The 25,457-nt window shown below is 43.6% G+C and overlaps 2 protein-coding genes across 2 annotated transcripts in view; both read left to right on the forward strand.

Moving 5' to 3' along the window:
* The window catches only part of PRDM14 (PR domain containing 14), a 6,884-nt gene extending 2,922 nt beyond the window's left edge, over positions 1-3,962 (forward strand). The window contains exons 5-6 of the mRNA XM_010575927.1: positions 1,440-1,541; positions 3,735-3,962. Of these exons, the coding sequence (XP_010574229.1) occupies positions 1,440-1,541; positions 3,735-3,962 (330 nt within the window). The remainder of the gene's footprint in view (positions 1-1,439; positions 1,542-3,734) is intronic.
* An 80-nt stretch (positions 3,963-4,042) lies between these two features.
* The window catches only part of SLCO5A1 (solute carrier organic anion transporter family, member 5A1), a 150,944-nt gene continuing 129,529 nt past the window's right edge, over positions 4,043-25,457 (forward strand). Inside the window, exon 1 of the mRNA XM_010575928.1 lies at positions 4,043-4,084. Coding sequence (XP_010574230.1) covers positions 4,043-4,084 — 42 coding nt within the window. The remainder of the gene's footprint in view (positions 4,085-25,457) is intronic.

The raw sequence follows: 25,457 nt of genomic DNA on the forward strand, positions 1-25,457 counted from the left end.
CTGTGGGGTGTTGCCGGGGTGGGGGGGGGGGGGGGGGGGGGGGCACTAATTAAGGAGTCTTTTTTGGCCGAGGTAAGATGATGTTCCCCTTCCTCCAGTTCCCTGGCAGTTGCCTGGTGGGGCGGCTCTGCCCGCACAGGGAGAGTTTGGAAATCTAATGGATTTATACTGGGAAAATAAACCCCACAGCCTCGTTGAGAGTTTGAAAAGAAACAGTATTTCTCCTGGGCTTTTTGGATGTTTGCATGTGGGTTTTGCTACTTTTCTTACACAGTGTGGGGCTAACTTGTGTTTGAAGATGCTCTACTTGTCCAGGATCGGGAGAGACGATGTCTCACGTCCCTCACTCCCCCCCTTCAGGCCGAGAACCGACAGACATCCGTGTCTGTTGGACAAAACAGGAGTTTAAGGTTCTGCATTCAACGTGGAGCAGATTTTCAATTGATGGAAGCAAATCTTTGCTGAGATACTTCGCTCATCTCCACCAAACACCTCTCTGTAGCATCAGTTTTCTCTAGGAGTGCTGAGAGTAGAAAATCAGACTTTTCCTGAAGGCTTGGGAAGGGCAAGTTCCAGTGCTTGAAATGGCACTGTTAAATCAGTCCTGAAAATCCTCCAAATCACTATTTTATAAATAAATAATCCTGCCATAATGTGATTTTTTCAGGAAACCTTTTATAACTAAATCGGCAATATTACAATGTCAGAATTTTGCATTGATTTAGTAACAGATGAAAAACATTCTGTTAAATATGAGGTATTAAATACCAAGTAATTCTTCCCCTCTTCCTTTCCTTTCCTTGAGCATTTATTTTGGAATGCATATGAAAGAAATACTTTAGAACAGCAGGAAGATAAACTTGTTCTGTATATATTGCATTTATATGAGAACAGATCAACTCAAAAAGCAAAGATGGAAAGTGCATCAGTAAAAAAGATCAGTCATAGCTTAGTTTATTTTGAACTTATGAAAGATAATTTATTTTGAATTGTTGTAGGGGGAAACTATCTTTTGTGCAAAATTAAAAATAGCCACTGGACCTTGATTTACATTTTGAAGAAAAGTGATGATCTTACAGAAATTTTCAGATTTTGATTACTGAAAGTCAATGTTTTATGTTCATGTTCTGAAGAGGAACGCTTTTTAATGAAACAATTCTAACGACACACACACAAAAAAGCTTTGAAATTTTGCATGATTGTCCTTTTTTAAAAAAAAATCTGTTCTTAAAACCAGATTAAAATTCTGACTGTATTTAAAATTGTTACTGCTTAAATTACTACTGTGTTTGTATATATGTAAATATATGTATATAAAATATGTACATACATAAATATATGTAGGAAAATACAGGCACACATCATCCACATACCTTATTTTTCTTTCTAGCTATGCTGTTGTGAGCTTCCTTTTAACTTTGTCCTTTTTTTTTCCCCAGTGCTCTGTGTGTGGGAAGAGCTTTTCTCAGTCCTCTAGCCTGAACAAACACATGAGGGTTCACTCCGGGGAGCGCCCCTACAAATGTGTCTACTGCAACAAGGTAAGGCAAAGCCCCGTCCCGCCGTCTGTCCTCTGCTGTGCTCAGCATCACACTGCACCTGGGAGGGGTGGCTCTTTCCATGCTCTGTTTTCAATTTTTCTGTTTCTTTTCTGCTTTCTTTCAATAAAATGCCTTCTATTTAAGTTGATAACCAAATGAGCAAGTATATATTCTGGGCACAGTTGTGAGTTGAAGTGGCAGGGCTGGCTGAGACTGAAGAAACAGGGTCTGGTCTCCATCGGATGTGGAATTTGTGTTTTGGCCCAGCCCAGGGAGCTGCTGCAAGGATAAGGTCTAGGAAAGCTTGAGAGCATTTCAAATACCATCCAAGGCACATGGCTAGATCAAATATTCCCCTTTTCCATCAGATAGGTAGTTTTTGATATTACTGACACTGCTTCTGGAGTACAGTGAACAGATTTGGCACATAAGCTGAACCTGCACAATATGACTTTGTGACTGCTTACCTTGAAGTAACAGGGCCATTGATGTGCAACTGGGCATGGGGGCTTCATTTGAAAAAGAACACGAATGGAGCCGTACAGCACTGATCAAAACTGTGCTCAGCTGTTACTACCCTTCACAGCAGGGATGATTCAGGTGGGCTCTCCCTGCGAAAGCAGTGACAGCAGCGAGAGTGTAGATGTACAGGCTGCGGCTGGATGAATATCGGTAGGGTTCCAGGTGCTATGGGGTGTCCGTGCAATGCAGAAGCACTGTCTAGCATGTAGTAAGGTGCTCCTGTTTTTGGAGAGAGAGAAGTTTTGTTTATGACTGGCTGGACTAACACAGAGCTGAAGTGTCCTGTAGTAAAGAACCTTAGAAGAAGATCCTTTTGGCTGTTACATTTTTTTCTCTCCCAGGCATCCTGAACACTTGTAGGCAGAGTTTAGGATGAAATGTCATCCTTTAAATCTTCTGACCACATTAAGAGATGTCAGAGCTTCACGGGTGGCTCTGTGAACAGATCTCTAGGATATGTGGGACCCTTGGCCGGCCCCCAGCCGTTCTGGTAGGACTGTTGCAGACTGGATCAGATTAAAACATTAGTCCTCAGGCTGCAGGATGCAGCTATCCTGGGACACAGCCATCGTTTCTGTGGCTGGGAAACCAGGGGCTATTTTAAAGCATCCTCACCTGCTCTTCCTATGCAGTCATGATTCCTCTTTGCCTCTTCTACCTCTGACTGTGGCTGGGCTCCAGGGCACCTTTGCTTTCCCTGGCCCTTTGCTCACTATCTGGGTGACATCCTGAGATTAAAGGAAAAGTATTGAGCCAAGATCACCATTCAGGCCCTCAAACACACTTTGGCCCTCTTGATATACACCTCCAGGGACTTTCCTATAGGAATCTCGGATCCAGTTGTGCTCTAAGGTTCCTAGTGAAAGGGTATCTGAGATGTATTGCTCTTTGCTGTGAAAAGTTACTTGTGATGGCTCAGCAACGTAACGGTACTAAAGAGGATTTATTTTGTGGGGTCTGCAAATAGTGAAGGGCTTGAAAGTGTCTCTCTTGGGAAAAGAAAAAATGGGGAAAATGTGGGCAACTTTGCAACATTCCTGCCCAAGTCTTGGTGAGAGGGTTTTCTCCCCAAATGGAGGAAGAGTCTTTACGAGGGGGACAGAGGGTCATTGTGCATACTTTGCTACTAGAGTGTGTGTCTGTGGGGAAACAGACTGGAAGGTCTGACTGAAGGAAGAGCAGAGTATGATGGAGCGGGGAAAATGAAATTCCAAAAGACGGATGCTGGACTGCGTGGATGAAGTCTGGCAGCTGAATCCCAAGCCAGTGTATGTGAACATGAAAGGGTTTAACTTTGAAAATGAAAACTGAAAGGAAAACCTGCATTATGTTTCCCAAACACAAAGGAGCTGCAAAGCTAATTAGGACAGTATTGACTTCTTATCCTTTGACATGTAGAAGGTATTTACTGGTGTCTCGGGTCAGAAATCTTTCTCTGAGCTTCATCTAACTCCATGGACTTGGCCACATCTGTGTAACGATAGCTGTTGGTTTCTGGTTCCTCATTACCGGGAGTTTTTGTTTTTTCTCCAATTACCTGAAGATGTGAGCTGTTTGAGAACTTGTTTTCAGGGTACGGTGCTTCTGGCAGGTTAGCTGAACCTGGGGATTATATATGTGAAAACGGATTACTTTCAACTCCTCCCCCCTTTCCTATCCCTGCCCTTTCAGGCATTCACGGCATCCAGCATCCTGCGCACTCACATCCGCCAGCACTCGGGGGAGAAGCCCTTCAAGTGCAAGCACTGCGGCAAAGCCTTCGCCTCGCACGCAGCCCACGACAGCCACGTGCGGCGCACGCACAGCAAGGAGAAGGGCTGCACTTGCTCGGTGTGCGGCCAGCACTTCCCGGAGCAGGAGGATTACCACTTCCACATGAAGATTCATGCCGCTCATTAGTCAAGAGCCCTGCCGACGTGGCCTGGACTAGCTCATGTGTGTATCAGTCTATGTGCATGTGTTTTTGCATGGTTGTGCGCATGCCGCAAGAGGTGATTTTTACCCGCACAGTGACTCTTTGGGTATGTCCAGTCTCTGGACCCTGGGCATATTTCTGAGTCCAGGGGACAGGAGTTTCTCACCTGGGTACCCTGATACCACACTGGGTTGAAGCTGAACAAGTGCTACCCTACCTTTCCCTTCCTCTCCTCCCGTACCCTAATTTTCACAAAAGGGAAAAAACCAGGCAGGAGGGAATTTCACCCCCACTGAACCTTTTGTACACAAACATCACCATGAGGAGTGTTGCCACATCTCTAATGCACCACGTCTATGGACTGCCTCATGCGGTTGGTACCAAAGCTTGTGTGAGGGTTGTTTTTATCAAGTGCATTTCCCAAAGGTGATTTAACCTGTTTGTTTTGTTTGGACGCATGACCAAGTGTGGGGTCTACTTCCCCTTAACGTGCAAGTCTTTCAACGATGCTCTATTTAAATGTGAACAGCCTCAGATATATTGACTGCTGGACCAACGTAGGGGTATTTAAATCCCTTTGTTCAGCTGCTGGGACACAGGGAGCTCCAGGGCTGTGAGACCAAGTCTTCCAGAGGATGCTGGATGCTGGTTAGCCCAGGGGGAGAGGATCAGGCTGTGATGAGATAGCTGCAGGCCTGTCAGCTGCAGGTCTGTCCTGCCAGGTAGCAGAGATAGTGGAGGTTGGCTCTGCCATCTCACAGTTTAGAGGACCAAATGTGAAGATATTCCCAAGCACCAGTGAGCTCTCAGGTGGGTCACGAGCAGTCAAGTGGCCTTGAGCAGTCAAGTGGCCTCGTAGAGGCATTGTCTTGTGGGCTCAGCACAGGCCAGGAGTGGGCACGATCCCACCAGTGGGCTCTTCTGTCTGAATTTCACTGAACTTGTCTCTTGTCCTGGCCAGGTGGGCCTTTGTGATGAGTCCTGACATGAAGGTTGGGCCCCTCCGTTTCCTCCTGGCTCCACATAAGATGGCTGCTGTAGTGGGACTCCCTTCCCCTGTCCTAAATTTAAGATTTAAAGTGTAGGATAGGTGATACCAGGACTTCTCAGACCCCAGAACTCACTGCACATGAAATTCCCTCCCCAGCCTGCAGGAATGCCTTCACCTCCATGGGAGGACTAGAAGGTGTCACCCTCCATTTCTCACTGACCAAGCAAGCACAGGAGTGATTTGTGCAGGTTTTCTTTTTAGCAATAGGGAAGTCTTTGATCATAAATGCTGGGTTTTTTCGCTGTAGAAAGAACTGCTCAGTTGGCTATGGGTGAGAAGATGTACCCTGGGATCCTTTTCTTGAAAGCTCTGGTTTTGTTTCTTTTGTACTCTGACTAGGAGAAGGACTCAGAATAACACTGTAGATGTCCTGGCCTTTCATACCAACAAACTTTGACCCAGATCAAAGCTGTCTCAAGTGCATATTACAATGGGTAAAGGAATTTCAGTGTAAAACCTTAGATGATTAGACCCTGATTTTTGCAAAGTATTTTCAAAATTTTTAAGAATCTTTAACAAAATGGCATTCCCTGGCAATGTGAAATCTCAACTTGATGGAGGCTTAGCAAAAAGCCTGTGCTGAAGGACCACTGGGTGTAGGGAGTGCTGTAATTAGTGCAGAAGGCTTTTTTATGACTTGAGTGGCCAGCATGATTGGCAGGGGGCTGTGCATCTGAGACGGGCTCCCTGTGTTAGTGGAAGTGTGTTGCACTCAGGAGGGATAATGGAAGCCCTTGCTGGACCTGGTTGATTAACACAGGTAGTTTGAGGTTACAGGGATGATGAGATTCTCTTTTAATATCCTAGATCAGCTAGGATTAACAAGAACTTTACACGGAAGTATAAGAGAAAAGTTTTTATTTTGTGCCAACTTTAACAATCTCCTTAAATACAGCGTAGAACTAGAAAAAAAATCATTACCTGCACATTTAATTATATCAGGCAGATACTGTATCTATAAATATATTGATTTGCACTAATTTTTATATGGTTTATTGCACCTGAAGTTGCTCTGTCCTCATTGTTTTCATGGTAAAAATATTTAAATATTTATAGAACCACTTACTTGTATGCAAAATATTGAGGCCCAGCACCAGGCAGTATCTGAAATAAGCAAGCCATTAGTACTGTACATACATGTAGGGTTTAGGGTAGAGTGAAGATCACATTTTCTTCTGTTTGTTTGGTGGGGTTTTTTTGCTTATTTTGATATCAAATATTACTGTAATACAGCAGGCTGAATTTGTACATATTGAGGGCTGAACTGGTGAGCTCTAAATAAGTAAAATTCATTCCTGAGCAGAAAATTATCACAGTGTTCATGTCTACAAACCATGCTGAAGTACAGGTGGGGGAACTGAATCTTGCTTCCAGCTGCCTGCCTGTATGGAGGTATTTTCCCCCAAGCGTACAGAACCCTGGGCAACGGGAATGTGAATTCTGTGTGTAAAGGCTTTGCTGGTTCGGTCCCATAAATATCTCAGGACTTGGTGAAATCAACTACCTAGTAATGAAATAAATGTTATGACTAGGACTGGCTTCGAAGTGCGACAAAATGGATTATTAGCTTCCCATGGAGGTGATTTCCTTGTTTTTTGTGAATGAGGGTTATTTATTTAAGTGGCGCATCTTCTGTAGTGTTTTTAGTTGTGTACATTTTCTTCTGCTTAAAGAACCCCTAAATATCTTGTACTAAAATATTGGCACTGTTCTACAGTATTTGCTGAGTTGTCTGTAAAACAGTATGTGAAGGGTTTCGCTTGTACTTGTGATTGAAGGTACTGGTTGTCTTGCACATTAAACCTGTATATGTAAATTTTGATGCTAATTGAGATTATTACAATGACATTCATGCAAAGGATGAAAATAAATTATTGGAGGCTATAGTGTACACTAAAGGGCTATAGGTTGTTTTCTGCCAGATGCATTGGAGTTGTTTATTTGAGGTACTAGTAAATGGATGAAGGGTGTTTTCTGCATCATTTGTAAGTCATTACAGAGTCAAACTGTCAGGAATTCTAGTCCTTGTCCTGCTGGGTAGCAGCTGATTGCATTAGAAGTCAAAGGCACCCAGTGTCTTGATGGATTGGGCCGTAAGTGTCCCAATAGTTCATGGAAGCTGAGGCCATTCAGTTCTGGATTGAGTTCACTCCCACTTGCAAGCAAGATGATGGATCCGGCTTGAGCACTAAAAAAGGCATTTAACTACCCTATAGCATTTAACTACCCTATAGCATCGTCCTTTCTCTATTGAATAGCGAGTCCCAGCTGGGCTGGGGCTGGGGGGGGGGCAGTGGGGGTGGCACTTGGCCAGCAGCACACTTCACAGCAGGCTGGGGAGAAATAAAGCAGCAGGGAGCAGGAGGGAGGGCAGGCTGAGCTGCCCTGCCAGCCTGCGGCAGATTTTAGTCTGCCAGGAAAATGCAGTGATTGTTAGTGCAAACTTATTGCTGTCCTCGCCAGACGGGGTTTAGGAGAGATTAGGTTTAGATTAGGGAATGCCCTTGTAGCGTACGTGTACCCTGTGTGCATCCAATGAGCTGAGGTTTTCCTCCCCTGGGATTTGCACATTTTCTTGAACCTTCTGTGGCCACGCTGGCAGCGGCCTGGGGAATGAGCAGCTCTGGCCAGCTCAACCGGGAGTGGGGTTTTGGTATTTATACACACAGATCAGGAGTGGAGAGAGGGAGGGAGTGTGTGTGCACACTGCGCTTTTTCATCTGGCAGGTTCCCAGGATGACTGCACGGTGCAGAAAGCCACGTGCGTGGAGGAGGCTGCACTGCAAGTTCCATTGAAGGGAAAATATTCGTGACCAAGCCAACTGTAAAGGCTCGATCCTTTCACTGGGAAGCCCCAGCTGCTAGGTCCCCCCTGAGCAGACACCATGGTACTCGATGATCCTGCTGGCCATTTCTGAACTTAGGCTGCAAAAAGCAGGACAACTCTGCAGCTCTCTGGAGGACCAGGCTGTGGCTTTGCATGTTGTACTAGATCCACCTCTCCCATTTCTTGGCATCACCAAAATGGGATATAAGCGACATTTTCCATGACAGCGATTATAGTAATAGGTAGCCACATTTTTCACTCAGTTTGGCTTAAGCAGTGGTTGTAGCATAGCTTCCCTGGCTGGGGGCTCATTCTCACTGCATTCCCCAAGGCAAAGGATTACAGAAACTGTACCTGAGGTGTGCACCCTGGTTCTTCTTTCTCCTAACTAGGATTAAAAATGGGCCTGCCAAGGGGAGCAGCAAGTCAAGTTGTTGGGAGAAACCAGCCCTGTAAGACACTATCTGATTTTAAGTGCTTTGCATTAACTGTCAGGGTTTTTTAAATGTTAAATGGAAAGTGATCTAAATAGAAACCAGAGGATGAGGGCAATCTCGCTGTTTTGTGGGGGCAGTGGGGAGAGAGCTGAGGGTGTGTGATGCTAACTCCTGAAAAGCCCCTCCTTGGTGAATGACAATGGCAAGACAAAAACAAAAAGGTGGTCCCTGCGCTCAGGCTGGCTAGTTTGAGGGAGCAGAACAAAAGGCCTGGCCACCAACATCTGCTGCCTCCGGCACCTCCTACATCTCCCTGCTATTCAAACGCCTGGTCCCCATCCCCCTGCTGCCCCTGTCCTGCTGCGCTCCCCAGGGGACTCAGGGGAGAGGGAGGTGGTTAACCACTGAGGGAAGGCAAAAAGCAGCAAAGAGCCTAGTGAATTGAAGATAATGCCACAAACAAATATTGATTAGTGCCAAACTGTCCATTAAACAAGAGAGATTGTTCACCAGGGGAGTCCTGACTGCCTGTGCCCTCCTTCAGAAAGCTGTTTCTCAGGGTCCCCAGCCTCCTACGTGCCTCCGCAGCAAGTGCTGGGGTTTGTTTCACCCCTTCGGACACAGTCACCGTCACCTTCGTTTCCCTTTCTCTCGTCACACATGCACGTCCCCTTGCACCTTCTCCCTTCTGGCTCTCCTTAATGCACGTAGTGCAGGGCCTCGGGCACACCAGGGGTGTCGGGAGACTCAGGCTTTGCTCTCTGCTTTCCTTTTTTTTCACCTCATGCAAAGGTCCAGATTTTCAGTGGGACCAGCAACTGCCTATGTTTTTATGGTGTTTGACTCAAGCTTTAAAAAGGCTGAATCTCTACCAGTGAATGCCTTTTCTGCAAAGCCTGTCCCTCGAAGGTGCGTGGAGTTGGGTGTTGGCAGCCGGGGATGTGCAGGAGCACCGGAGGAGACTACCACAGCACCTCTGCCTGTCCTACAGCGTGACCCGAGCGGCTCTACTCCATCTCCATCCCCAGCCGGTCACTCTGCAGCAGCTCTTGCTGTAGGGACTGTCCTGCATTGCAGCAGTGGCAAACCAGGCTTAAATTCACACGACTAACCTCTGGCTAGCCCAGCAACTTAGTAGTGCAGAGAGCACTGTTGCATGCCTTAGTGTGAGAATGCCACACAGTCCTGCAAACTATGGTATTATTAGTCTGCAAAGTAGCAGTGAGAAAATGCAGTTTCTCTCCCTTTGACAGCAAGGACTTGAGCAGAGCCGGTAGGAGACACCTTGGTCCATTAGCAGAAATGCAGAGCAGAAAAAATGTCCTCTGCCTATCAGGGAAGGGGAAAGGGATTAATTGGGTTATACTGGCCCAAAAATGCCATTCACAGATAACCCCTGAAGTGAAATCAAGCTGTGGAGCCCCTCCTTCCAAGGCAGAAAGGGTCGAGTCCATCCTTTGGCTTAATCCAAGCCAAGTTGGTGGCGTTCCCTCCGGGGCCGTAGGACTCCACGTGGTTTGGAGGACGCTGGCCCGGTGCGGCAGCGGTGGGGATATGGTGGCAGGCCTTTCCCCAGAGAAGTCTCGCTTTCCCACAAATGACCCCATGGCAGTGGCCAGGGCAGCCCCCCAGCCGGCGGGTGCTGACGGCCAGCTGAGGGATTACCTGTATTGATTCTCTAATAGCTGTCAAGGTGGAGGGAAAGACTACTCTACCGCAAGCTCAGAGCTCTTAGCTGAGTGGGAGCATAAATGCCCCATTAAAGGTTTCATTCAATAGCAATCTTTACTAAAGTAAATGGACAACAGAAGCCCCTACCCCCAGTCCCTAATGCAAGAGCCATTATGGAGCAGGAAGGCAGCACACAGGAATGTGTATTTCTGCAGTATCAGTTTCACCAACAGACTCAAATGACTCTTAATGAAAAGTGGATTATTTCTTTTTTCAAAAATTTTTTTTTCAGGGATGTGAAAACCCCAAGGAAACAACCAAAGGGGAATCCGTTCACTTTCTTGAACCTCCCCTCGCAGCCTGATGTATGGCTGTTTCCCACTGATGTACCCACCAGCGAGCAGCGAGTGGGAGCGCAGGCTGGCAGCATCCTGCTCTTGCTGCTGCTGGGGACAGGCAAGACAGGAACAGCGAGTGCTGGAGATGGCAGCACTGAAGGACTCTGGTGGGGCTGGGGGCTTTCCCCTCCGTAAGCCATGTGCACTGCTGAAAAAGAGACAGCCCTGCCCTGGAGGGCAGCAATGCTTGGATCTTGCTTTCTTAGTGTGTCTAAAGCCACCTTGTCTAAGGCTTCCTTCCCCATGCTGGCAGTAAAAGAAGGCTTCACAGCATGGCTCTGAAGCCAGAGGAGCTGAGACAGGCCTCTGCTGGGTGTCTTTGCTCCACACAGTGTAACGAGGCTGATCCAGACCTTTGCTAGTCAAATGAGTTTTTCTCTTGACTTTGATGGACCTACAGTCAAGGGTGGTATGAAACCTTGTATGGATATTACTGTATTTATCACTGTACCACAGTAAGCTTCTATTTAACTCATGCCTCTTCTTCTAAGCCTTTTTCCCTTAGTTTTGAAACTAAAGGGTTGCCACACCCAGTCACTCTAGTACACACAAAACAAAATGCAGCATGACAAAACATGTCAGCAAAAGGGAAACTTCCTGGAAAAGAGGCATTTTGTTGTTTGCCCAAGCATCTGGGTTCTTTACCTGTCGCCCCAGACCCCTTCCCAAGGGTGTGCTCAGCCTAATATTTTTGATGTTTGAGAAAGGAGGGATGGAGAGTGAGCCTTTCAGGTAGTTTATTTTTGAGTTTCTTTCCATCAAGGAGAGAGTTCAGGTGCCAGATCTGCAGGCAGGGCGGCAGCCTCAGAGAAAACTACTCTGAGCTTAACTCTGTGTGGGGAAGGCACCTAGATTTAGGGCTTTTAAGCTTGTTTTGTGTTTCTACCCCATTATGACACCATTATCACCATGTTAACATAGCTTGTAACTGTGCAATATTCAAATTAAAAAGGTGTGTTGATTTTGGTTAGAGTAACTGGCCAGATCTATTCAGATGGTCTGTCTAACCCAGTTTAGTTGCTGTTGGTTTTGTAACCGTAAGACATGAGCAGTAGGGCCTGGCATGACAAAAACATTCTTCTTTTATGGCTTTGACTGATTTTGTCTCATGGGAGCTGTTTTGACTGGGATGTTGTTATGACAAAAAGGTTCTACGGGAGGCCTAAGGGAGAACAGTTGTTCTTCTGAATAAGAGAAAACAATTTAATTTGGGGAAAATTCATAAAAAAACTTAAGAAGTGACTGGTAGCATTTAAAACTTCCCCTCAAATCCATAAAACTTTTTGGTCTGTGACACTTTAGTTATATCTGTCTGGTAGATGGATCATTTCTTTTTCTAGCAGCAATAAGGAAATCAAAATTGTTATAAAATCTTTTAAATTTTATCTTTACTTTTTCTTCAATCTATGTGTTTGGGACTCAATCTCCTCACAGCAGAATTTCATTAGGTTAGAACAAATGGCAGTTCTGTATAATGTATAGCGATGGCCAAAGATGATGCATACTGTGTTTATACAGATCTGTGCTTTTAATCGTTGTCATAGGAAAAAACCAACTTATTTCTGTAATATTTATGACACAGGGTATTAAACTTGCATGATAATAATGGAGTTATACTAGGTGGGTTAAAATCAAAATGAAGTATTCTAGATTATGAGATTCCTATTTGCTTCTGCTTTATATAACTCTATGGCTGTACTGATAACCGCCTCCTCCACACTGTCTAGGTATTTTTCCAAGCGTATTCACCATTCTCAACAGAATATTACTGACTCTTTGTTTTATATTTGTGTGTATGTATATGCACATATATGTGCATTTGTTTACATGTAGGTATGCCCATACATATGTATAATGTCTATTAAAAATGTCCTTTTGAAAAATCAAGCAATACTGAATATTCAAGTAAACTGAATATAGAAATAATAACTGTCCACTCCAAGTATCATTACTTCTTTGGATGGCATTCATGTTGCAAAAAATAATGAATTTGCTAGAGCTTCTTTGCGAGAAATGCCGTGACTTTCAAACTAGTTACTCAACACCATCAATTTATTTCCCAGCCCCATCTGAATGGAGGATGAGCAGAAGACTTCATAGCAATGGCAGATGGCAGCCACTCTTCTTGTCTTACTGCTGATGACAGTCGTGGTTCCCTTGGGCCCCAGAGGGATAGTGGTTCATACCCGTTCCAGTCTTTATGTTGCATTGGTATTCAGCATCCCTCGCATTATTTTTTTTTACATTCTCTAGACCCTTCTGTGATGTGAAAAAGCAGACAGTGCCCAGTTGAAGGGGTAAGTCCTTTGAAGCAGATTTGCTGGTAATACATTTTAGCATCTGCTTTTGTGGAAGCTGCTCTGCTTCGTAGTGTTACTATATTGGTATTGATCTGTGCTGTGTAGGTCCATATTTGTCAAGCTTTCAAAGACATGTTATCAAAGATTTCTACATGAGAGAGTAATTAAAGGTCAACCTCATAAATAGTTATAACACCCAAGGCCAAAGGGGAGTTTTTACAGTCATTAGAAGCTCATCAGAAGTTTAACCTGCTGGAGTTTAACCTGAGGTGCCTTAGCTGCAGCATGGTCGAGTCCTGCTGAAGCTGGATGGCTCTGTGAGAGCCTGGGCACCGTGGTGGGGTCAGCACGGCCATTGACGAGACCAGGCCAACAGCTCTGCCTCTCCCCAAACCCTTCTGCATGTACAGTCCAACACGGTGCAGTTGTCCACCTCTCCTTGCTTTTGGGCAGGTCCCTTCCTCAGCCAGGGCTTCAGCGGGCTTCAGCAGCATTATATGTTGCTGTATACATACCAGTCCCCGGGGGGCTGTAAGAAAGCTTTTAACCCGCTATTGTAACTATTCTGATGCGAGGCTGTCACCCAGCAGCCCCCTGCCCACCTCCCACCTGCCAAGGGACAGAGTTAAACTTACTTTAGTTCAATGTCATTCTCTTCACTGCTCTCTTTTCGTCATCACTTGCGGGGTATGGAATAAAAGAACATCAAAGAATTACACGGTTTAGTGGATTAATGTATGGCTGGAGAAAAAGGGCAAAGATTTTACAAATTCAATCTATCCCTTGCTAAACATGACATTTAAAGGTGTCAAAGCTTGAGGCAGTCAGCTCAGTTAACTGCCTTCAGAGGGGCGAGGAGGTCTTTTAGTACTATTCATCACCTTAAAGACTGTGCTCTTCACACTCAATTTCGTGAGTTTGGATTATTTTACTTAAACCTGCATCTAATTTAGAGATTCATTCTGCCCCTGCCCCCCTGCCCCGAACAGCTATAGGACTGTTGTGAGCTTCCACCCTTTGCCATTCATTTGCATAGCAATATATCAAGAAGTTAATTTTTTTTATACCCAGATCTTTAAAGATTCTATCGCGATCAAGTATTTCCTTTCCCAAAAAGCACAGCTAAAAGGGGGAAAGTGTATTTATTACTTCTTTTTGTCTTTTACACAGTGGCTGGTAAAATATTCAATTAGCTTAAAATTACAAATGAGGACCTCCAGATATTGTCTTTTGTGACAAGCCATCTAGACCGGGGTAAAATATTTCTGAATCAGCTTGAGGAATTCAATTCTCAGCGGGACTTGACTTGCTGAGGTGAGGGATGAACACTCATGGCTCTTCTAACACGTTTTTTATATCAGTAAAATACACAGGCTTTTTTGGACCACTGTTTTCAAATCTCTAATGTGCATTTGCAATGTAAGCTTCTCCTCCAGGTAAAGGATTTTTCTATTATTTAGGCATCCTGTTCTTTGGAAGCATCATTTGAGGAGGGAGTGACATTCTTTCACAGATGATTATTAATATGTTTGATAGGAAAGTGCTGACTTCCTTAACTGCAGCTTGAGAGCAGGAAGGCAGATAGAGCCAGCCAGGACACATTGGCAGTGGTGCCTTTTGGGCACTTGGTTTTCATACAGGAACAGAGGGTTGATGCTCAGCTTCCCCCGGGCCAGCAGATCGTGTTTGTGCCTGGCAAATTATTGTGCGTGGCAATAAAAAAAAACTCTGGTAGGAGACTTGACCAGCTGATTGATGGGAAAAGGTGGTAAAGTTTAATTCACCAATAAATGTCACTTCGGAATTAACAAAGCTGATAGGAATGTAGCCAGCAGGAACGTTAATTTATCTATGAACGAGTTTCCTCCCCTCCTTCTGGGGACTTATTGCCTGCACTAATAGGGTCTTGGGTCTTTTCCTGATAGGTGCCTGAATGCGAGGCAGCAGATTTAAAGATAATAATGACAATGACTCTGATAATGGTCGGCTCCGTAGCCTAAAGCTGGCGATGAGGAACGTGAAAGCATCTTGGCCCAGGCGGGCACAGCACTTTCCTCCCTTCCTGCTGTGAGATTATCTCCACCCTCAGGAGTTTAACCTGCTATGAGGGTCAACCCTCTTTGACCTGCTCTGTTCTGACACTAGAATTGACATGTAAAGGTATTTTAAAACGTCCCTATTGATTTCACTACAATGGCTCCTTTGCAGCACAATGACCCCAATCCTGGAGTTTCTGGCCAGGCTGGGCTGGTCTTGGCAGCACCTCTGGCTCCCAGCTGTGTAAGGCAGGCTCTGGTGTAGGTTGGTCTCTTCCAGGCTTCTTTCTTCCTGACTTCTGACTGCCACCTTCTCCAAGGCCCTGTTACAGCAGCCAGGACAAGGTGGAAGCCTGCAACAGTGGGAGGTGGTGGAGCTATTTGGGTGACTTTCTGTTACTCGGTGATTTCTCTTCTGAAAGAAAGAGGGTTCTTCTCGAGGCAGTACAAGTGGGAGCAGGGCTGATGGACACTGTCAGAAACTTGGGAAAGCTAGAATAGGTATATTTTAATGTCCCAATGTGATATCAATGCACACTTTTTGTCCTTAGAACTTCAGAGGCTTTTATAAACACAGATGAAGATAGCAATTCTTATTTTTCCAAATGGAAAATAGAGCCACAGATCAGCTAGATTCTTTTCCTTGCACTGCAGAGACTGATGCCTAAAGTAGAGGCCAAATCCGTGTCAATGGACCTCTGAAAAATTACTATACAAAGGAGAGACACAAACAGACTTCCCACTTGCCTCCTTCTCCCATTACGGCATATTCTCCAAGGTAAGGAACCTCAGTGCATGGCCTGGAGGGGAGCTGCAGCACACATCAGCCCTACAGGCTGCTTGGGACCAGCCTTTGCTTTACGTGCTCCACAACACATGGCTTCTCCCAGTGTAAGGGGGGGAAAAAGAGAAATAAAGGAACATCACAATGTGAGTGAGCTATTCTAAATCTCAGTGTCGTAAGCAGCAAATCAACGCATTTGTAACCACTGTTTACTATTTCTTCATTGGCCGAGTCCAAAGCAAGGAACATTTTGGTGTGCTAGTCTCTGCCAGCTCCTTGTCTTTGTCCTGCTGCCTATGTCTTCCTAATCCCATTTGTTCAGTTCGGTTTGGCTTTCCAAGGGCAGAGCTTGCATTTACATGCAATGCCCTTTGCTGGATCACTGTATATGTGCCTCTGTAACCATGCTCAGGAACCCAGCTAATAGTCTGCTAAGCTAATAAGTCTCCCTCCATTGGAATTGGTCAGTGGAGGGCATCTATCCCCATTGAAGCTGGGGCTCTAGTAGCTGTTCAGAATATCCCAGGCAGGTTGCTTTCAGTTGCATTTCTCCCCCTCTTTAATGAAGCTATTTGTTATAGGCTTCTAGTTATACTTGGAATGTCCTTCTCCTGCATTGCTGAATTTCCTCTTGTGCAGACTTTCTCCTTGGAGATGAAGCCCTTTTGTTATTTTAAATAGCGAACAAATTGACACAACTTTGTACCTACTTAAACTTTCAAGATTATAATTAGCACATATATGGGAAAAGATCTGAGACATAGGTGGTCTTTAGAAGGAGACATGTCTGAATTGCTTGATTAAAACCCTACTGTCACTCAATTATGCTGCTTAGAATTTGCTCCTTTATTAACCAGTTCTTAAAAAAAGAAAAAAACCCCAGACCCCTAATATTTTTGTTGAAATACTTATGGCCTGTTACACCTCTTTTCCTCCATAATACTCAGTAGCTACTCCCTTCATATGCCACTCACACTTAAAGGCCATTGCAAAACCACTTGCTTGAGTTTTCTGCACCTCAGCTACTGAAAAGAAAATAGCCTGGGGTAGAGGGGCTCAGACTCTTCTCTGAGTGCTAATATTACAGTATTAACTCCAGCATGAAGCATAACCTTTAGTTGCTATTACTTTAGATATATTGGTTTATAAATTTCTGATGTAAAAATGTGACAAGTAGAACATGAGTCATTTGAGGTAGGGTGGAGCTTTTGGATGAATGACAAATTCAACACAAGCCTGAAAACCAAAGATGAATGAAGGTATTCCAATTAATATTTGGCCTGCGTTTCAACCTTCTCACTACAATATTTACTGCTGAACACATGGGCTTGATGAATACTTTCCACAGGTGTGAGGGGAGGTTCCTATAGAAGAAAAAATTGTATTACAGGTGATCAGATTGTATCACAGTGGATGTACTGTAAGAATCCAAAGAGATTAAACAGAAGAGTTAAACAAGTAATTCTCATTCCAATGAATCATCACGTTTTAGCCTCATTTTATATGTGAGATTGGATTAAAAGATAACTAGGGATGGGGCAATGGGAGACAACAACCTTGTCAGTACTCCTTTCCCACCTGAGAACAATGGCATAAGGTACATAGATAGCATTTCTTAAAAGAGGAAAGCTTCATTATGTCATTGCTTTATTTCTGTATTAAATACTTGTCACGCTAGAACCTAAGCTCTTAAATTACTGTTTTCTTCTTTGCTCCTGACCATCTTGATTCTTAATCCTCTTGTGTATAAACATACGTGTGTGTGTTTAGAAAGGCATGTTGAGGTAAGGACAGTAAAAATGTATAAGCTACAAAGAGAATGTCATATATTTTCAGGTTTGCAGTTCACCAGAGCTGCACAAAATACACAACTTACCTGATTTAAAAGCCTAAACTTGCAATAACAGAATAATAAAGCACATGAAATCTTAAGTGAAACGAACATCACACTTTCCTTCATATTTTGCCATACACAGGACTTACTTTGTTAAATAGGCACGTTGATAGCTTTTAACAAATATTTTGATATGTGTGAATTCACAGTACTAAAGATAATGTAAGCACATTAATTTTCAGAAATTTTATATTAATTTTATGTTAAAATAAAGACAGTCTAATAAAACTGTGATACTAGTGCCTTTTTAAGCTGTTGTGACACTGTTATAATGAGTCTGTAGTTACAAGACTGGAGGAGTGTGTGCATGTGTATACACATACAATTTTTTTTTTTTTTTTTTTTAAATATCACTGTTTTGCTAGCATTGGAGATCAAAGTCTCTTATGTTTTAGCCAGACTTCAGACTGCCATTCTGACCTCTGTTAATCTTCATCATTTTAACTGAGCATTTCTGCTTCTGAATTTTTTCTATCAGCGATTCAAGAATACTGCCTCTCTCTGTCCAACATTGGTCAGGACAGTGCAGGTTTCTTTTGGAGAAAAACACGGCTTTGAAGGGTAAATCCTAGAACTGGTCCTCCATGACTGGACTTCCCAATGTCTGTGAAGTTTGCCTTGGGAATGTCATGGATCAGCACAGAACTGTGAGACCAGCATCTCCATATGAGAAAAATTTTACTCTTCTTCTTATGAAAAAGTATAGTGCTCCAGGTACAGCACTTGGGTATTCTGCTTCCTCCAGTCATGACATGTTTTACCTAAGGAACAGGCTGAATTCTTCTGGGCTCCAGAGGATCAACTGGTTTCTTACTGACACAGGAAATCCCAACAGAAAAAAAAGAGGGCAACTTTTTGAAGAATTCCCATGGGAGACCCCAGGAAGAGTGAACTGGAGCTTTTTATGGTCTTTTTAAAATTCACTTTGTGGTTTTGAGGTTGGGGTTTTGGGTTTTTTTTGCCTTGGTAGTGGGTTTTCAAGACCACAGATGTCCTTGGCTACTCCTCATCAATAAACTGTTACAAAGCCCCTGCTGTACTTTACCACAATGTCTGTAAGCCAAAAAAAAAAGAAAAAAAAAAAGAAGGGTCCCAAAGAGCTGAAAAGAACATTTGCTCTTCCTCATATGAAGGTTTCTTGCCAGAAATTGATTTCTTGATTTTTTTAATGCCTTTTAACATAAATATACCATCATTACACTTCAGGTTTCAAAAAGTAAGAACATATATGATTGACATCTGTAAGTACATCTGCAAGTACATCTGCATGGAACATATGCGCCCTTTTCAGTGATTCTATTGAACATATCTCATCCTAAGAAGTGTGACCTTGAGTTGTTTTTGTTTTAGTAAACCCAGCCTGGTTAGGAATCTTCCATTAACATCCTAGAATGAAAGCTATAGCTCAGGCCCCTGGGATATAGGGAACAGGGGAATTTCATTGTCCTCTACACTGCAATCCATTTGTTAAAATATATGCTAAGTGAGAAGAAGCCTAACCTGAAATATTTCATTTGTTTTTAGGGTGATGCCACGCTCACCAGATCTTTCCTTCTTATTGCAATTTTTTTTTTTTTTTATATCTCATTGCTTGTATGTATTTTAGAATAACATTTCCACATACTTGAAGGAAAGAACATAGGGAAAATAAATACAAGTCTTTTTTTTGCCTTTCTTTTATCTATAACCAGCTGGTTTCCTACTTTTCTAGATTTTGTTCTATTGGATTCCCCCCCACCCCAGACACACCTGAAGTGTGAAAAAGATTTTAACACATGATGAAGCAAGCGTAATTGATAAACAGGTTCACTCCATTTAAGCTATGAATGCTTTGGCAGGTAAATAACCACCTGATATAAGAATGTATAATTTGAGGAGGACCTTTAGTATTAGGGGTCCAGGCAGGTTTTAACTAGCCTGTTGTTGCAGTTCCAAGGAACATGAGGAAAGAATTTCAGCAACTACTGTTGAAACTGGATGACATGGATTGGAAAGGGATATATAGTTTTGATAAGAGTATTGAGAAAACAAATGTAATATAGTAATATCACATTTTACTGAGTAACTACTAAGTAAATACTGTTGGTAATTACTTAGATTGTCGTACAGTCCTGGGATGCCTAGAGGAAGGTCTGGGCAGGCAGAATCAGCCCCATGTTGTGGTTCCTGCCATCCTGACTCCTTAGGCCCAGGGAGCAACGGGCTGTCCTTGAAGCCTTCTCCTGAGCTGCTCCTTTCCCAGTTGCAAGATAGAAATCTTCCACATGACCTAACGTAAGGCCCTTTCTGTGCTCACTTGAGGCTGGCAAGTCTGGCTGCATTGCAGGGAAATGCATACCAGATCAGATAATGCCGTTCACGGTGTCAGGAGCATATCCCCACCCAATGATTAGGAAGAGCCTCACTGTATAGTCCCCGAGGGCATGGCTCCCCTAAGAAGCAATAGAGCCCAACGTCAGAAGTGGTGGCCACCATGCTCGCGACAGTATCAGGACAAAGAGAGCATCCCTGCAAATTGGTGCCGGCGCAGAAGGGAAGGAGAGGATGAAGCAGCCTCTCACTGACTCTGGGGAAGGAATGGCAGTCTCTGTACGCCTGGCCAAACCCATGTTGTCCTCTCCTCTTGCTATAGCCAGTTGTGCTCAGTTCCACAGCACTTTGCAGCATATGTAAGGGCTTTGCAGCAGGAGCTGATTGTTCTTTCAGTGCTATCTGCCAGCGGGATTGCTGTCTGTGTGTCCTGGGTTATCTGGCTTGCATGTTTCTGAGTGGGGCGAGGGGTAATGGGAAAAGGAGAAGAACAGGTAATGAAAAGAAGAGGACAGGTAGAAGGTATCAGTTGCTACCTGAATATCTGTGAAAATGAGGCCGGGTTTTTTAGGTGTCTTATCAGAGCAAGGTAAAGGTCAAGGGAGTCATGGAGGGTGGGGAGAAGACAGAAGATAATACGAGGAGAGGAGGAGAGGAGGAGGGAAGAGACAAGGCAAAGAGTGTGTTTCACAGAAGAGAAGGGAGATGGGGCAGTGGGAATAATCGGGTGAGGTGGATCAGAGGCTCGATAGGTGTTGGGCCTTGGCTGCCTGCAGTTCTTGACTGACCCTGAGCACGGCAGAAACGCAACAAGCCAGAAGTGTCTGGAGAGCTGTGCACTTCTCTATAAGCTGTGGGTGCCAAGACCCCTGCAGTCACATCGCGTCTCAACACCCCTTGCTGACGGGGGAGAGCGGACATTCGTTAAGCCCGGGTGACCCGTTCAAGAACGGACACACTGGCTGCTGCAGCCAGCCTCGTGCCTCGGTGCATGTCCCGGGGCAGGCGGCCCTGGGTCCACAGGAGGGCCGAGGGCCCGTGCTGCCTTTGTGCGATCAGTCTAGGTGCACTTCCCTTTCTCCTCATGTTTGACTTCATTTTAAAGACTGTGCAGTTCTGCTTAGTGCGGTTTAATGAATGAAAGCATTATTGCAAGCTGCTGAAAATGCTTATCTCAACCAGGGAAGCACGCCTGCCCCTGCCCCTGCCCCGTGGCCACGTGTTTGTGAACCTTAGCAGAACGGAGAAAGTGTTCACAATTTGGGCTAACGTGGAATTCGACTTGCACCTTAACTCTGCAACAATATAATTTCCTCACACCTTCCCTAGCTGTGCAGAACTGCCTGCCAGTGAAACTGGGTCGTGTCGCTCATCTCCTTGGAGTTCATAGTCCTCTGTTCAGGTTTATCAGCATACCGATACCGCTCCTCTCCAGCTTGCAGATGGGAAGCTGAGGCACAGTGAGGCTGTATGGCCTCTCATGCAGATGCTTCTTCCTAACTCCTGGTGCTTAGCCACCAAGGCTGTGATGTTAAGCTCCTCATGGATTCCTTCCAGGGCGGTATGACTCAAAATGCTAACAGATGAGCAGTCCTGTATCTCACATATCCATTGCTGTCCCCAGCTACAGCTTGATTTCTCCTAATATCCCAAGAGAGGCTGGAAACCAAGGATTTGTGGGATGGCTTTGGAGGGCTGTGTTAATGTAAGGAAAAAAGAAAACACATTCTGCTTCTTCAGTAAAGACCATCATTAGTAAAGCTGAAGTCTTCGTATTTTCCTTCACACCCCTAGCATGATGCTGACTCATAACTCACAAGCACACATGCAGAAGGATTTTACGTAGGTACAAAAAGGGGGAGTTCAAAATCAGATCGGCTTGCAGGTAGATATGCTTTTCATGGGTTTGAATCTTCATCTACAGCTTTGTTTCAAGATAACACTTACACAATTACTACTCTGGCCTAACTCTGCCTATTGTATAAATCTCAGCACAGACACATGAAACCCATGATTTCATACCTTTGTGAAACTGTAAGAGGTAGCTTGAAGCCATTGATCCCCAAATACTAGTTGCTAATGTAAACCTTCTAGCAAATGCAGAGACATGAAGGATTTTTTTGTTAAATTCCGTATTAGGAAATTTACCCTGATAGTGAGATGCCAGGTATTTATATTTAAAACTTCAGAGAAATAGTAGTACTTCAGGAATGAAAATGCTTTTGTAGAGTTTCCTATTGAGTACCAGGAAAAGTGTCTGATTCCTTACCAACCACATGACCAAACGTGATAAAAGCCCACTTCTGCCCATGCTTTGTTTTCCAAACACTCCACCACTGGATTTGCCTGGAAGCAGCCTCTCTAATGGAAGGTTCCCTAAGAAAGAAACGTCACTCCCCATCAGCGATACTATACACAAAGACAGGCAAGGCAGGCACTGAAAGGCCCAGGAGACACTCCTGCACTGTAGAACAGAACAATTGATCCTCACCACAGCACTATTAAGAGTCCTTGATACCCACTACCTCCGAGACAATGCACTGTACAGAGAATTGTGGTTTGTTGTTAGTGGCCTGTGAAAAGCATAATGGGGGTACTTGGTACTACAGATTGTTTAGAAAGGCAGACGTTATTGAGAAGAAAAAAGCTGCTCATGTGATCAGAAAATGAAAACCCAGTAAAATAAGAATAACAATGACATTTAATTAGAAGCCCTTGTGTCCTCCCACCGGCTATCCTACCTGTGCAGCTCCCCTCTTGCAGACATTCTTAGCACAATACAGTGCTTTTAAGGTCTGTTATTCAGATGCTTTTGGTCTGGAAGTTGTGTGTTTCTACTTGGAGAATAAATGGTGGATAGTTAGCAGCAAGCATCAATATTAGGTACCAACGCTTATCCTAAATTCCAACGATGCAAACCTGAAGTAGTTTGCATTGCTGAGAAGTGTGCTGTAAGCTGCACCTTTTACCATCTTTGCTATTGCCAGGACTATCTACTACAGGTGGAAGAATGGTCTTTTTTTTCCCCTCTTAGTAGTTGAAGAAAGCTAAACCAACTCAAAGGAACTGAACAAAGGCAAGAGAAATGCTTGTCTTAACAACAGGTACAGAAACTTTAATGTGCAATCTCTGCTCGGTCAGACTTTTGGACATCTTCAAATGCCATTTTTACTGCCAATGCTGCTGTGAGAAAATGTAACAAAACCCCAACTACTGACTGTGAAAGTTAGGTCTAATGTACACTCATAATGAAAATATGTGAAATGGTCGCAATGGTCAATCCCTGAGTGGGAAAGTTGCAGCCTGAGAAACAGTTACCTGATGTTTTCTGCAGCTGTTCTGGCTGTGCTGAATTCTCTGCTAGTACATTCAGATGATGCCAGTGAAGAAAAAAAAAACTGATTTCCTTTTGCCTAGACTTGGGTAGCATTTAGGCCTCCAGCACCAGTGCAGTGACAGAGTTAGGAGCACAGGAGCTGAGGGCTGGAGGAGAAGTGCCACGACATCCCAGCTCCGTTTTACCCACCCGTAGTTAAACTTGCATTGACTTAGCTGGGTGCTGTTTTGGCTGTGCTGGCAGTTGCTGAAATAACCCTTCAGCATTTAAATATCTCCACTGGCATCATTACAATAAAGTAAAATACACCAGCTGGCTCTCCCTGCCTCCAGACAGGCTGAGGGAGGGTGCGGAGAGGGCAGGGGTCTGCCATGCCTTCCCAGTGCCATTAGCATTTTGTGCAGGAGACTACAACCCCTATGTGCTGGGTACCATTCTCCACCAGCAACTGCTAAATATTTGGAAAAAGGCACCTCAGCACAGAGGTGCCACCAATATGCCTCTGTCACTATAAGTTTTATTGCAGGTGTGTTTAAGGTGCGACAGGTGGTGACAAAATGCATCCCTGTACAAATATATTTTTGACAGGTAGTTTTAATTTTGCAGCTATGAAGAAGTATAGGTAAAAGAACAAACCCTACATGGCTCTGTGTCTTCAGATAAAATTGCTATCCTTAGTTTGCCCTTGCATGGTTCAGCATCAGTACATTATTGATTGGAATTAGGAAGTTAATAAGGTTTGGGCTAATTAATCAGATGGGTAGGGACTGGAACTGCACTGCAAGGCTTAATCAAGTCATCAAAGCTCTCAAGCCGTGAAAAAGGTAATTAAAGGAAAAAGATGCCTGTTATATAGTAACAGGAATCTAGGAAAGGACAAGAGCAAGATAGAGAAGCTCCATTTTCTTTTGTACACTTTTCTGATATAAATCAGACCAAATGACCTAGGTACAGTGCTCAGCTTCCTATCAGCAAATTCAGTTGGGTGAATTTATAAATCAAGTCAGAGAAGAATTTAGTTCAGCTAGTCTAATTGCCAAGAAATCTATGTTTGCTCATAGAGGCTGGGGTCTTTTTGCAATATCAAGGCCTACAGCAAAATCTCTTACTGCCTGGGACCTTTATCCCAAGGTTGCTGGGTATGAAAAGAAGCAACATGGCTTACAAACCTAATTTAAAAAAAACCCCATGTTTGTTAAGGCCAAATTGATTAATGTGAAAGCATTATTTTGTGGCCTATTGAGTGCTTACTATAGAACGCTGAATCTCAAACTTTCTTTACTCAATTGCTTTGCTGAAGGTAATCTAAATACCACAAAAAACCTTAGTGGTTTCATCAGGAAGCAGGTTTTATAGCCTTTCTGGTTGTATTTTGCAGCTCATTGCTGTCAGATTAACAATAATGCGGGCAAGTTTTTTTGGCAAAGACCATACAAGAAATAACCACTAATGGCCTAAAAATAGCATTTAATATGTGTCTTCCACATTTATAGTTGCTGCTGGATCTAATGTTTGATGCCAACTAGCCACAGTAAGCTGAAGTAGCAGCTTACTAACATCCAGTGTCAATCTATGTGTTATTTTACTGGAAATTTCAGGGAAAAATAAAAATTTCTTTCAGTAATTTATGTTAGTTTCAATCTGTTTTCAAAACTAAAATCCTTGCATTTGAAGCTTTTTATTATAAAAAGAAATAAAATAATCTTTTGGATGAAAATTCAGATAAGTATTTAAAGAAATTGGCACTGAAGAAATGAGTGTAGTAAAGGAGTAGGTGAAGCATTTGAATTTTCATGAGCTGACATTCTCATCCTATGTCCTTACCTGAGGGGATTTTGATTTTGCAAGTGCCTAGCAAAAAAAAACCCCAAACAATGTAGTAAAACATTTATAACAAAGAAAAATAAGGAAGATCAGTTAGCTAGAAAATAAGTATAGATTAAATGTGCTTCAATAATGCAGCAATGATCTTTAAATATACATTTTGGGAGAGTACAGTTTAAGAAATTAAATTCTGTTTATATATGTATATAAATTGTAATTATAGCTAGGACCTGACATAAGGGATTCAGAAGTTAATTTTTTTGTCTATTTTTTTCCACCTTTGGAGAGAGGCAAAATCAGACTGTACCTGGTTCTGTAGTAGGGGATTAAATCCATATGTTTGAACAATACTGATTTATAAATTTAGCCTGCAGTGAGTATTCTGTGTATTAAGGAAAAATATTCGGGTAATCTTGCCTGGGTTTTCAGATGGAACTGAAACAGGAAAATGCTAGTGCTGTGGTGTGCATGTGTCAAGCTTTGAATTTAAACTCTGTTTTGATGAGCAGTTGACAGTCATGAGCACAGGCTTGTTCATTAAAAAGAAAGCAGTCACTCCGCTCATGCCAAAACCTGTCATATGTCCCATATGCAAGTTTGGTTGTGCCTT

The sequence above is a fragment of the Haliaeetus leucocephalus genome, unplaced genomic scaffold (assembly GCF_000737465.1).
Source record: "Haliaeetus leucocephalus isolate CR32 unplaced genomic scaffold, Haliaeetus_leucocephalus-4.0 Scaffold506, whole genome shotgun sequence".
NCBI lineage: Eukaryota > Metazoa > Chordata > Aves > Accipitriformes > Accipitridae > Haliaeetus > Haliaeetus leucocephalus.